Source organism: Saimiri boliviensis, chromosome 12, assembly GCF_048565385.1.
Source record: "Saimiri boliviensis isolate mSaiBol1 chromosome 12, mSaiBol1.pri, whole genome shotgun sequence".
NCBI classification, from domain to species: Eukaryota; Metazoa; Chordata; class Mammalia; order Primates; family Cebidae; genus Saimiri; species Saimiri boliviensis.
Genome location: NC_133460.1, coordinates 101742175 through 101756525, shown reverse-complemented (window position 1 = coordinate 101756525; position 14351 = coordinate 101742175). Strand labels below are relative to the sequence as shown.

The window sequence follows — 14351 nt, the reverse complement described above, 5'->3', positions numbered from 1 at the left end:
GCCCTCATTTTGTGGGCATGTATCTTCATGCAACTTAATAAAAGCATGTAGTCTTCAAGAAGCTTTTTGTTCTCCCTGAACTCTGTGAAATGAGGAAATGATTTGTGATTCTTGCCTTACCACGTTATTGGGAGGATCAAGTATAGTAATGCATATAAAACCATTAACCTCCTTTGTCAGGTTCCTTCAGATTTGGTTTAGAACATGTGTTCCAGCAGAAAACAGGGTGGTAATCAAGTCAGTTAAGGGACTGTAGATCAGGCTCTGGAGTTACATTTGGGTTCTGTTATGGACTGAATTGTGCTCCCCTCAAAAATTAATAAAATATGTCAGAGTTCCAACCCTCAATCTGTATTTGGGATAGAGCCTTTAACAAGGTAATCAGGGTTAATGAAATGAGATCATAAAGAAGAGCAGTAATTCAATAAAACTGGTTTCCTTATAAAAAGAGGAAGGGAGAACAGGATTATACATGTGGAGAAAGGCTATGAGAGGACACAGTGAGAAGACAGCCATCTTCCAGCCAAGGCAAAAGGCCTCACCAAAACACAACCCTGCCTGTACCCTGATCTTGGACTTCTAGCCTCCAGAGCCACTCAGAGTGTATTCTGTTATGGAAGCCTTCACAGATTAACACAAGTTCCAATTTTGGCTCTAGCATTTACTAGGTGTGAGATCTCTTAAGACTGTTTCCTTATATACAATGTGCTGATGCTTAGTTTGGGGGTTGTATGGATTAAGTGAGAAAATAAAGTGCTTTATATAGTCAGCAACAGGTTTGGTAGCCATTTGTTTTTTTTTTGTTTATTTACTTGAAAAACAAGTAAATATTTGTTTTTCATAAGTGTTAAAAGGGATATAATTTGTTTTAATGGAGCTGTATCAGTTTATGATTTTATTATTTTATCAGATAATTCTGTTAGAAGCAAATTTTCAGTGCCACAAAGGAAATAACACTCAAACATAAATTTTGTCAGCAAGGCAATTTTTACTTCTATAGAAAGTGCATCTCACAGACAGAGCAATGGCGAGAGCACACCTGAACAGGGGAGAAGAAGGAAGGAGTTCTTATCCCTGATGCAGGTCGCCCCTACTGCTGTGTTGTTCCCTTATTGACTAGGGTTAGACCACACAGTCTAAGCTGATTCTGATTGGCATTTTAAAGAGAGCTGGGGTACAAGCTTTTAGTCACCTGTTCCATAATCATCATCTTTACTTCTGTCTTTTCGGAGGGAAAGGTATGGTTATGGAACAGGTGACTAAAGATGACTCAGGTCAGAGCAGGTGACCAGAGGTGACTCAGGATGGAGCAGGTGACCAGGGATGACTCAGGATGGAACAGGTGACCAGGAATATAGGTATGAACTACTGATCAGAGCTGGCGGGAAGGTTGTTTACTGAAACTAGAGGCAAGGAGAGGAAGAGAACAAGGAAGTTAAACTTTAAAATGGAGAACAAAGAAACACAAAAACTGAACATAACTGGCATGCTGATTCTTGGAAGAGAAGTTTGGAACTCACTGTATTCAACTGCTCCCTCTTGAATTTCTACCATTCTCTTCAGACTTTATTAACATGTCTTGGCTTAGTTGTTCTGCTTGATTCTCTAAAAGAAGAAGCTTCTCTGAATAAGGTGGAGGAGAGTTAAGGGAGGTTTTAGCATGTGGTACATCTGTGAGTCTTTGCACCAGCCCACAGATGCATGGTATGACAGGACACCCGACAAGAACAAGTACACTTACTACAGCTGAGAGAGAAGTAAGAATTGAGTCTATGATTCCTTTCCATTTACTGAACCATTTTTTTCTAGCCATCCTGTGAAGGAGTCATTTACTTCTGAGTTTTTGGCTAACTCATTGGACAGAGCAGTTAGAACTTGTGATAGCCTTTGTTATACTTCCATCAGGGTGGTATTGTTTGGGATGATGGTACAAATTGGAGTTTTAATCATGACGCAAACTACTCCTCTTTCTGCTAATATCATGTCTAAGGCTGTTCTGTTTGCCTAAGCCATCTGGCTAGTAGCCCCTAATTGCTCAGCTATTCCTTTAACAGCATCTCTAGGATAGTTAATAAACCGCTGTTGGTTGTAATAAATGTAATTTATCCAGTCTACGTTGGTTAAGCGATTCTTTAAAGTCTGATTCGTTCTTTCTAATCTCACTGAAGAAGGTTGGTGCCAGGGAGTATGGTATTCTCATCTAATGTCTAATGTTTGGGATAGCTTTTTAGTGATGTGTGCGGTGAAATGAGTACCATTGTATGAGTCAGTATTCTCTATTAGTCCAAACCTGGATACTATATTTTCAGCTGAGGCCTTGACTATGTTATTAGCTGTTGCATTTGGAAAGGGGATAGTTTCAACCCAGTGAGTGAGGTGATGTACTATCACTAATAAATATTTTAGACACCTGTTGGAGGCATTTTTTGTAATCAACTTGTATACTTTGGAACGATCTTAAGCCTGGATTCCTTCCCCTGCAGGGTAATCTTTTAGAGTTTGTTTATTAGTTTTGTTACTAAACAGCTATCTGTAACCTCTTTGATCAGGATATAAATTCTTATACACCCAAAAACTCTGAGAATTGCATCGCACATGGCCTGGGAACAGGTGACTAAAGGTTCTTTGATGTAGTTGGGACATCAGAGAACCTTTGGGTCCTTTGATGTAGTTGGTACAAGATTTTCCTCATAAGGAATTTGGAAAACATTTCTCTCTGGTCTGGCAATATCCATTTTCCTTCTGAATTCTCTTTAGCAACTATCTTTATTAGTTTTTCTTTTTTTTAGTGGAAGAGAAAATGGGGATTACGATAGGAGGTAGAAGGTAGGGAGTTAAGTGGAAAATAGGCATTTTAGAGGAGACAGCAGCCTGGTTGGGTCTCTGATCTGCTAGGTTATTTCCTTGACTTTCAAGAGAAAGGCATTTCTGGTGTCCAGGAACATGGACAATAGCTGTTTGTTCCGGCAACTGAAGGTTATTCAATACTTGGGTGATTAGCTCCTTGTGAATAAGATCTTGACCTTTATTATTGAGAACTCATTCAGTCCAAATTTTTCCAAATGTATGAGCCGCTCCAAAGGTGTATTAGAATCAGTATAGATGGTTCCTTCCTGGTTGTACAAGTACATTAAAGCTTGGCTGAATGCAAACAGCTCACAAGTTTGAGCAGACCAACTGTTAGGCAATTTTTCTGACTCTATTTTTACAGTTTCTCCATCAATTACTGAATACCCATTTTATCTTTTCCCCTCAACCACTGGGGAGGAATCATCTATAAATAAGTATCGTCCCATCCTACAGGGAGTTTCTCCTAGGTCTATTCTAACTTTTGTATAGTAATCAATTTAATCTAAACATCTGTGCTCTCTCCTTAGGTTTGTATTCCCTGTTAGGAAACCTGTTGTGTTGAGCGAATTATCAGTGGTTAGTGTTAAATCATCTTTTTCTAACAGAATGACCTCGTTCTTTAAGATTCTTGAGTCAGTAAGCCATCTCCCTGCTTTCTGGTTAAGATGGCTCTGACTTGGTGAGGCGTGCTTACTGTCAATTTTCCTCCAAAGGTTAACTTTCTGCTGTCCTTGATTAATATTGCCATAGTGGCAATGGATTGGATGCATTGAGGCCATCCACAGTGACTGGATCTAAGACCTTTGATAGAAAGGCCATGGGCTGCCGGCAGCCATGTTTTTTAGTAAGCCACCCCTAAAGCTACTCCACTGTCCATATTAACAAAAAGGTGGAATGGCTTTTCTAGGGTGGGTAAGGTTTGAGCCTTTCTTTCAGCTCCTCAACTGGATTGACTTCCTCAGAAGTCCACAGGAGATGGTCATGCTTCTCCTGGGCAAGTTTTTGATATAAAAGTTTACTGTGTAGTGCATATGAGTCAGTCAATTAGTGACAATATTCAACTAACCCCCAAATTTCCTGAGTTATTGTTTAGTTTAAGGCAAGGGTAGGGACACGATTCCCTCAATTTGTTCAGGCCGTATTCTTTACTTGCCTGCACTTACTGAGTGGCCTAAATACTTAACTTTGGGCTCCACATACTAAAGCTTTCCTATTGAAAGGAAACAAGTTTTTGTTTTAGCCCCTGTAACTGCAGATGGTTAAGAATATGTGTAGAGAAGTCAGTTACCTTCTCTATATTTTCACCAGATATAAGAATATCATCCACATACTGAAGCAAGCATATTTGTTTTTGGATGACAATTTTTTCTTACACTTGTTCTAAAATTTGGCCGAAAAGGTTAGAGGAGTCTATAAACCCAGGGGTAAGACTGTCCATAGATACTATTGTTTCCACCCTGGCTGGTGATCCTCCCACTCAAAGGCAAATATGTCTCAGCTGTCTGGAGCCAGGGGACATACCCAAAAAGGATCCTCTAAATCTATTACAGTAAACCATTGATGATTATATGGAATCTTGCTGAGAATGTTAAAAGGATTGGGGACAATGGGGTGGGTAGTCTAGACTGTTTGGTTGATAACTCTAAGGTCCTGTACCTGTCAGTATGACCCATATGGTTTCTTGACTGGCAGTATTGGGATGTTGTAAGGGGACATTCAGGTGTTGAGAAGCCCATCTTTGATAAGGCCTTCAGTTATAGGTGTCAAACCTATCCTCCCCTCTACAGGAATGGGGTATTGCTTCCACCTTACTACTTCTCCAGGTGTTTTTAGCTTGATGTGGATTGGAGGGATTCAGTTTCCCTCAGTTTTCCTCTTTGGACCAGACATTAGGAATCATATATTTTTTATCTGCAACGGTAAGTAGGTTTAATAAGGTGAAGAATCCTCTTGGGCTGACTTGTAGGCCTATTTCTAACTTTCACTTAAATCCCTCCCTAATAAGTTAGTCCCTGCTTCAGGGATTAACAAAAACTGACTATGAGCTGATCAATCCTAGTGTCTAACATCTGTATTCCCAAAAATTTTGGCTTTAAACCCTTCTTTTATCCCAGAGACTAAAAGGTCTTCTGAAGAACAGGCAATATAAGGGGGTGAGAAGCCAATGGAGGAATGGGCAGCTCCAGAGATGATTAAAAAGGTGATAAACTCATGTTTAGGTCCCACCTCTAAATTCATCAAGGGTTCCTGGTGGTACTCAAGATAAAAGAGCCCCTGGCCCCATTATTCTTCCTTAAAAGTCATGAGTGGAAGGGCTTCTTTCTCCTTAAATTGGTATATTCTCTCTTGAAGCAGCCTGTTCTTCCACATTTGTAGCACCTGTCTTGCCCTTCCTTCCTCTCAGTTCTGGGATTCTTTGACCTTGTTCCCCCATATTCTTTAGGGGGCCTGGTAAATAAGGGCCTTGGTCCTCCAGATGGAGGCTGGGGTCGTTTAAAGGAGGGTTTGGACCCTTTATGGTTTCTGGCTCCCTGGAAGCTCTGTTTAGAAGTACATGGTTTTGGAGCCATCTGTTGGAAGGTGGATAACACAAATTTTTGTTTTTGCTTTTCTTCATCTCTCCTTACATATACCTTTTGAGCTTCGCTGAGAAGTTCACGTAGGGATCAGTCTTCCCAATTTTCTGTCTTTTGTAATTTTTTTGAAATGTCTGGCCAACTTTTAGTGACAAATTAGAGTTTTAACATTCCTTGCCCTAGGGGATCGTCCATATTAAGGCCTGCATATTGTCTCATTTGCTCTTTCAGTCTGTCAAGGAATCTCAAAGACCATTCATCCTTTTCCTGTTGCATATCAAATGCTTTACAAAGATTTTGGGTTTGGGGTACTGATTCCTGAATTCCTTTTATTATCTCCCTTAGATTCTGAATGTTTTCCTGGTGATCCGCATTGTTACTGTCCCACCAGGGGCCTCGGGTGGGGAATTTCTGATCTGCAATAGGAACATTATGACTGGTAGGATGCTTACATTTCCAAACTACCATAGAAGCCCTACAATTCATGCTCCTTTCTTCCCTGAAAAGAGGACGCCCAAGATGAACATTAACTTGACCCAAGTGTATAACTGAGGTCCTAAAAATTGATGAATTTGATCTGCCACTCTGTAAAGGTCATCTAGTAGGAGCTTAAGCTCCTTTCTTAAACTCTGGACTTCTAAACTGGTCAAGGGAGCATTTGCAAAGCCAATATAGCTCCCCCTCCTTGAGGCACCTCCTTTAAGGGGAAGAAAGTCGGGGCTGACTCCCTAAGTGCAGAGGGAAATGAGAAATTCTGAATATGTCTTTTACATTATTCTACCTTCCACTGGAGTCCTTTTAGAGAGGGTATTTGGACTGGGATGGAACAGGCTTGTGAGATAGTAATTCTCAAGAGTCAGGGTTATAAGGAGGAGGGATAACATGGGCCGGTGAAGGATCTGGAATCGGATATGGGGTGGCAGCAGCTACCTGGGGAGAAGGATTGGGGACACTGAGTGGGGGGAGATGGTCTAGGGCATCCCATGAACTAGATAGAGTCTTTAGTCATGGGCACTAGCTTCTCTGACTTTTAATTTTGAGGCACCAGATTGGGTTCTTCCCTAGTTGTTTTTAAGGAAAAAAGGATAGGTCCCTGGCTCCAACAAAGAGCACAGTCCACTTTTTCTTGAGAAACTGGACTTTTATCATTAACATATTGAATTAGATGCTGACACATTACATCCTCATTCAACCCAAACCTTGGCCATAAGATTCAGTGTTTGAGGATGGGTCCCTGAGTCCAAATAAGAGAGCAATATTTTATCATTTGTTACTTTTTCTATGTTTAGTTGTTTCATTATCCTTCCAGTATTTTAACATGAGACCTAGGGGGCTATCAAGGGGAATACCCTTGTTACCATTGTTAACCTTCTTGCCCCTGTCTTGCTTGGGATATTTCCCATATTGGGTACTGGTTAGGCTCAATCTCTCATATCAGAAATGTCTCGCCTATCATTTAGTCCCACCTGCTGGAGGCTCCTTGCATCCTTCTTGCACTTTGTCCACTCTGGTTGCTCCCCCAGAGAAGATCTAGGTCCCTCTTGGCATCGGCGTGCTGGTATAAACCCCGCAGCAGGATCTGCCTTAAGCTGCACGAGGTGACTCTGGAACCGCAGATAGGACCCACTAGAGCTTAGTACCATTCACACAAGCAGCACCTCAAGTAGTAGTGCTTGTGATCATTCACACCCACAACCTCCAGAATCTCCTGACCAACATTCAACCTCCAGAATATCTGGACCATCAAGGAAATACTCTTATCGCCTTTATGACATTTCTTACCTTGGTCTGTGCACAGAGTTACTTGGTCACCATGGTATGCAAGGATCCTCTCCCCCAGGTTGCCAGCCAGTTTCTTTCTGCATTGCTGAGAGTCTGGGTTTATTCGTCACACCAGGTGCGAATAATCTCTCATCCTGAGGCCACCACAACGAGGCAATGGGACACGTCTCCCCACAAGAGGCAACCAGAGGCCTGTTCCTCAGAGGAGAATGGGCTCCCTGTATGGGCCATCAAATTGTTAGAAGCAAATTTTTGCTGCCACAAAGGAAATAGCACTTTTTTTTTTTTTTATGTTCAAGTGCCATTTCCTCCCAGGGAGAAAGCCCACCACTGAGAGCTATCGGATGAGGGAGCCCTGTGTTCCTGGCAATAGAAGTCTGATGTGAAGTCTCTGCCACCCTGAGCTTGTTGGAGAAACAGTATTCAAACACCACAGACTTGTTTTTCTTATCAAATTTTTGTAGATTTTCTTAAGTAGATTTTTAAAATTTGCTCTCTACTCTTAAGACTATTTTGAGAGGCTGTAAATGTGTTGGTTTAAAATAATTTTCACCAGTTTCACTGGGGAGCAGGTCAGCAGGGCTCCTCATACTGTCTTCCTTGAAGTCGATTTTTCTAGTTGAGGTTTTTATGTTTTACACAGGAGGAAACACAGGTAGTTTGTTAAGGTTATTTCAGGGGGGAAGCCTGAGTGAGAAAACTGACTTTTTTTTTTTTTATTTAGACCAAGTCTTACTCTGTTGTCAGGCTGGAGCGCAGTGGTGCAATCTCGGCTCACTGCAGCCTCCGCCTCCCAGGTTCAAATGATTCTCCTGCCTCAGCCTCCCAAGTAGCTGGGACTGCAGGCTTGCACCACCACACCCAGCTAAGTTTTGTATTTTAAGTAGAGACAGGGTTTCACCATGTTGGCCAGGATGGTCTGGATCTCTTGACCTCTTGATCCACCCGCCTCAGCCTCCCAAAGTGCTGGGATTACAGGCATGGGCCACCGTGCCTGGCCTAAAAGGTGACATTTTTGAGTTAATAGGTTAATAGGAAATAAAGACTAATGGATTTTGAAGATCATATTGGGATAGGAAGATAAAAGAAAGTGATAGAGGTAGCCCGCTTCATTGCCTGGATTCTTCATGGGTTTGGGATACTTAAAGGCTTGGACTTAAAAGTTCTGAAAACCAAATGTTCTTAGAGAATGTTAATGTTTGGATTCTATTTATTGGCTTGCCAAACATGTTTATGCTTTATCCTACCATTTAGTATATTCATTTAAAATGGAATACATTGTTCTGATTTTAAATTGTTTTTGTGCATAAACACTCTTAGCAAAACCCCCTGGGCATTAATAAACCCAAATTAGACTCTACTCCATGTAACATTTAACTCATACTCCTGTAAGACATTTGTTTTTAATTGAATTTTGATTTCATATTTGACAAGAAAATTTGATTCTTAGAGCAGGTATGATTTAGCTAATTTGGATTATTAAATTCAAAAATTTTAGTATATATGATGATTATAATTTTTTATAAAGTAACAGTTATATGTTTTTCAGGAGTCATAAGGGCTGTATGAAAAGCACTCAGCTACAACATTATATTGATATAAATTTAGTTACTAATTTTTTTTCCTCTAAGCATTTGGTGCCAGTCTGTCTGAATCAAATTACTTCAGATGCAAATTAGCATTTTAGTTGGGAGAAACTGAGGGGGCTTTCTGTTTTCCATACTAATTCAGAAACAAGATAAAAGCATTGAGCATTGTCTGTGTCCCTACTTAAAGTTTCCTTAAAGTTTTTCCTTTAATCTTGTTTACTGGGAAAACATAAAACAGCATTTAACCCCTTCTATTAGTATCTTTCAGTATAAACTACAGTAAGCTGTTGATGTTTTCTAAGTGTTTATTTCAGTTTTAGTGTTAACCATTTGTAAATCAGCACAACACATACTCAAATCCTGATAGTGTGTGAAGTATCCTGTCAGGTATGTGATGGATGCAGAAAATTGTGAGAGTAGGTCATATTTGACATTTTAAGGCATAAATGTACAGCAGTTTAGAGGACGGCATGATAGAAAAGAGGGAAAGCATCATGTATGCCCAAATATGAAAGAGGGGAGGATTTGGACAGGCTTTGAGGAATCTGGGAAAAACCCCAGTTGGTACAAAAGGCATGATAGCAGGAATATTCATAGTGTCTTCTGGGTATATAAAGTGACTTTCTATATTGGAAGGTTTATATTAAGGTAATATATGATTAGAAAGATTGTGGGCTGGGCGTGGTGGCCCAGACCTGTAATCCCGTAACTTTGAGAGGCTGAGGTGGGCAGATCACTTGAGGTCAGGAGTTCGAGACTAGTCTGGCCAACATGGCAAAACCCCATCTCTACTAAAAATACAAAAATCATCCACATGTGGTGGTGCATGCCTGTAATCCCAGCTACTTGGAAGGCTGAGGCAAGAGAATCACTTGAACAAGGGAGGTGGAGGTTGCAGTGAACCAAGATTGTGCCACTGTACTCCAGCCTGGGCGACAGAGCAAGACTCTGTCGCCAAAAAAAAAAAAAAAAAAAAAAAAAACAAAAAAAACAAACAACAACAACAACAAGAAAGAAAGATCAGTTGTGGTGGACCTCAAATGTGAAACCAAGAACTTTTGACCATCTTTATGTGTGTCTGTGTGTGGTCAATATGAAGCCATTAAAACTTTCTGAGCAAGCAGATACCACGGCTAGTGACAATGTATAGGGTGAATTGAAAACCACAGGGCTTTAAAGCCAATTTTCTTTCATTTTCTTTTTCTTTAGCTTTAATGGAGGAATATGGGTTGTGTTTTAAATTGAAAGTTTTTTAAAACCTACAGTTTATAACTAAGCACAAACTTGTCCATAAAAACAATGATATTAGTGATGAGCACATGAGCGCCTTAAATAATTCATAGGTAACTGAAGTGTTATGTAGTTAGGCTTTGGAATCAGACTAGCTTAAATTCTGGTTTTGCCATTCACTTTGTAAAATTGAACAAACTTGTTAACCTTTCTAAGCTTCATTCTTTTCATCTGGACAGAGGAGCCAATAATATTGCCCCTTCAGTGTTGTGAGCATTAAATAAGATAATACATATAAATCTTAGCATATTGCCTGGAAAATAGTAAACATCTCTAATGAATACCTCTGCTGTATTAATCATTGTTGATGTTGCTATTACAATCTTCTTTATCATGTACTCTATCTCTTATAGTCGGCTTTCTGTGTTCATGGGTTCCACATCCATGGATTCTGCATCCATGGATTCAAACAACTGTGAATTGAAAATATTTATTAAAAATTACATCTGCACTGAACATGCAGACTTTTTTTCCTTGTCATTATTCTCTGAACAATATAGTCTAACAGCTATTTACATAGCATTTACACTGTATTAGGTATGATAAGTAATCTAGAGATGATTCAAAGCATATGAGAGAACATGTATAATGCAAATAGTGTGCCATTTTTTATGTTAGAGACTTGAGCATCCTTGTATTTTGTTATTCTTGGGAAGTCCTGGAACCAATCCCCTATGGATACCAAGGGACTGTACATTATTCCTATGGAACATGAATTCTGAATTTTGATCTTATACTGTAGGAATACTCTTCCCATCTGGTTCACAAAGAATCTCTCTCCTACCCTGCCTAAACTTCATGCCCTACTTGCTTCCTCTCTCTATTTTTCTTTTCTTTGTTCTCTCTTGCTTTATCAATGGGGTCATGCCAAAAAAAAAACCCGACTTTTGGGCACCATTTGCTGCTATTTATGGGGGAGTGTGTTAAACGTTGGTTTTGTAAAGCATACATAATATGAGGTGTTTATTTTGTTTTGTGTTTTTGTACAGGTGGCTTTTGTTATCATGCTTTAAACTGTGGTGTTTATTATTCGAACATTTAGACTTATCTTTACTTTTGTCAGGTTTAAGCCGTTTTTTCCATACCAAACCTTGCAAGGATTTGAAGAAGATGAAGAGCATATCCATATACAACAATGGGCACTTACTGAAGGCCGTCTTAAAGTTACGTTGTTAGAGTGTGGCAGGTATGTTCTTTGTTTTATCATTATTAAGTTACGCAAGTGCAGTGAAAATGTTCCTAAGCAGTATTTGTGTTGTGTGTTAATTTAAATTGTTTAATTTATCTGTAATTTCTTAATTGTAAATTTAATATCATAAAAGTAGTCCTTTCTAACTTAGAACAAATATAAATCATATTTTAGAAAGTGCTTTAATGGAGGAGGGGCATTATTCTATAATCATTACGACACTCTTTAGATGCATAAAAACAAATAAAATTATAGTCAGTGAAGGCAAGGGCTATAAAGTTTTGTTGTGTGAGAGTACTATACTCCTATGTTAAAGAGAAAATTACTCAATGATACTTGTTAAAGCACAGTAAGGAAGTCTTTATTCAAGACCTTCATGATAAGTGTAGCAGCCACTGCAGCAAGGTCTTGAAGTCAGGGAAAGATTGGGCTTAACTCTGAATACAGGATGGGCAGGTGGGAATTTATAGCCAAGAAGCAATGGGATCAATGGATGGGAGCTTACTAAGAGGAAACATCAAGGATAAGGGGATTTTGACTAAAAACAGGATTCTTGCTGAAAACAGTCCTGGGTGATCAAATATCAAGTGGGATGGTAAAGGACAATCAGATGTCAAGGACAGGGGTTTCTTGCTAAACTGACTTAGCAGAGTACTTTGCTAAAACTGGAATTTATAGGAAGTACACAAATGGGCATAGCAGAAGATTCAGAAACCTCAATAAAGTTTGGCCCAGCAAAGAATCTTTGTCACCTAGCAAAACAGTTTTGAGAATTGTTTGTGATAATTGGAAATACCAAGGAAAGTTGCAACCACTGTGACTTTTTAGCATTTTAGAACTGGAAGAGATCTCAGAAATAATCTTGCCTAGTCTCCTTGTTTTACTTTGCCAGCACCAAAGTTTAAGCTATATTCATATCTTGTTTGAACTACTTACTATACTAGCCTTCATATCTCCTTGTCCTCTGGGCCCCAGTATAACAACCAGAATGATCTTTTCAAAATGCAAATCGAATTGTCAGTCTCCTACTTAAAACTCGAACAGCTTCCTCATTACTCTTATGATGTGGACCCAAATCCTCACCATGACCCGCAGGTTCCTCTTAGCTCTCCAGCTTCAGTCTCACCATCCTCTGCCCAGCCCCTCCTCATTTGTAGTGCTTCAGCTGCATAGGCCTTCCCAAGGGAAGGTGTTGGCAGTCTTTTTCTCTAAAGGGCCAGATAGTAAATTTTAGGCTGCAATTCACATGGTCACTGTTGCAGCTATACAGCTCTGCCTTACAGTACAAAAGCAGTCACAGAATGAGTGTGGCTGTGTGCCAGTAAAATTTTGTATATGAATTTCATAATTTTTATATGTTATGAAATACTCTTTTGATACTTTTCAATCAAGTAAAAACATAAAAACCATTTGTAGCCCACAAGTTATACAAAACAGGCAGTGGACTGAATTTAGACTGTGAGCTGTAGTTTGCCATTTCCTACTTAAATATTTTAAAGCACCAAGCCCGTTGTGTTGACTAGCTAGCTGCTGCTGTCTTGGCCCCATTCTCTGCTCCATGATACCAGCCTTTCTTGGTTTGGCTCAAAAGCTACCTTCTTAATGTCTCTCCTGATCATTCCAAGTATAAGTATACTATCCTCAGGCTCCGTTTTTAAGACACTTGTTTGTACCACTTGGTACATGTGACTTTTTTAAAATTTCTAACCTATAATACAATTAAGTAATTGAGTATAGAGGTTATATTTTATATTGAATACATTTGTGTTTTTGCTAATAGAATATTTCACAGCACATAAAAATTATGAAATTCATACACAAAATTTTAAAGGCATTATTGTAAAAATTGTTTTTCATATTTTGCTTTTGTCAAGTATTTATTTAAAAGCAGTCATTCTGAACAATTGCATGTTTTTTTGAGTTGATGAAAGCTGATTTTTTTTTTTTAACCACAGGTGAATTCAGTAGTTATTTGTAGTACTGCTACTATGTGAAATTATTTCACATTCGTGTTGCAATCATATTAAGATGATTATTTTAAAATGTATAGTCTATCTTCTATTTATTACTTCGTATAAACTTCATTCAGACTAAAGAGGACATACTGCTGTAAACTAAGCACTTTTATTCCAGTAAAATAAAGATAGGAGATATTTGAGGTATTTTGCAAAGAAAACATATACCCATGTGTAGTTCAGTGAAAGATATATTAGATCAAAAACATGGAAAAGAGATCAGTTTTCTGGCAGCTAAGGCAGCAAAGGAAATCTGATGGATTAGTTAGCTCTTTCATTTCTTAAACAATTCGTTTTAAAAACTGAAATATGTATACATTGTGGAATGGCTAAATCAAGCTAATTAACATATGCATCACTTCACATACACTTAGGTCTTATTTTCTGATAAATTGTACATATTGTTTAGGAGAAAAATTTTGGCACCAAATTCTAAGAGGGATTTTTCACAGATCCTTATGTAAAAGACATTGAATAATGTAGTGGATACTTTTTTGGGAGCTGATTTTATAAAGCAGTTACAGTTTTAAAAAACTAATAAGATTATAGTCAGTGAAGGCAAGGTCTATAAAGTTTTGTTGTGTGAGAGTAGTATACTCCAGAGCAGTAAGTACATTTAGGCTCACTTGTACTTATTATAAGTAGAAGGAGATTCTAATTAAGGTCATCAGAGTTTAGGATTCATTTGTAATTCTCTCTGACCAAGATTAAGGGAATACGGGGTCAAGTACTGTGTTCTTAAATTAGTTAGATTCATTTTTCCTCTTTGGTGTGATTATGATGTTCATTTAAAATATAGTTGGGTTTATTTGTTTCAGATTACTTTCAGTTTTAGTCTCCCCCACTCGACTTTTCTTTATCCTTATTGATTTTTACTTTTAAATATGCTTCCCCAAATCCAGAACTGTACAAAAAGATACACAGATGGTATATAGGTTATTAAACCATCAGTGTTGTTATTTTGCCTTAAACTGTTATCTGTCTTTTAAAGAAATTAAAAGAAGAACAAATTTTCGTAGTGGTGGGTTGTTTTTACTTTACTGTGTATTTACTGTTTCTG

The 14351-nt window shown here is 38.6% G+C and overlaps 1 protein-coding gene across 1 annotated transcript in view; it reads left to right on the top strand.

Annotated features, from left to right (window-relative positions):
* The window catches only part of PDZD8 (PDZ domain containing 8), a 99532-nt gene that overhangs the window by 26513 nt on the left and 58668 nt on the right, over positions 1–14351 (top strand). Inside the window, exon 2 of the mRNA XM_003922161.4 lies at positions 11151–11273. Coding sequence (XP_003922210.3) covers positions 11151–11273 — 123 coding nt within the window. The remainder of the gene's footprint in view (positions 1–11150; positions 11274–14351) is intronic.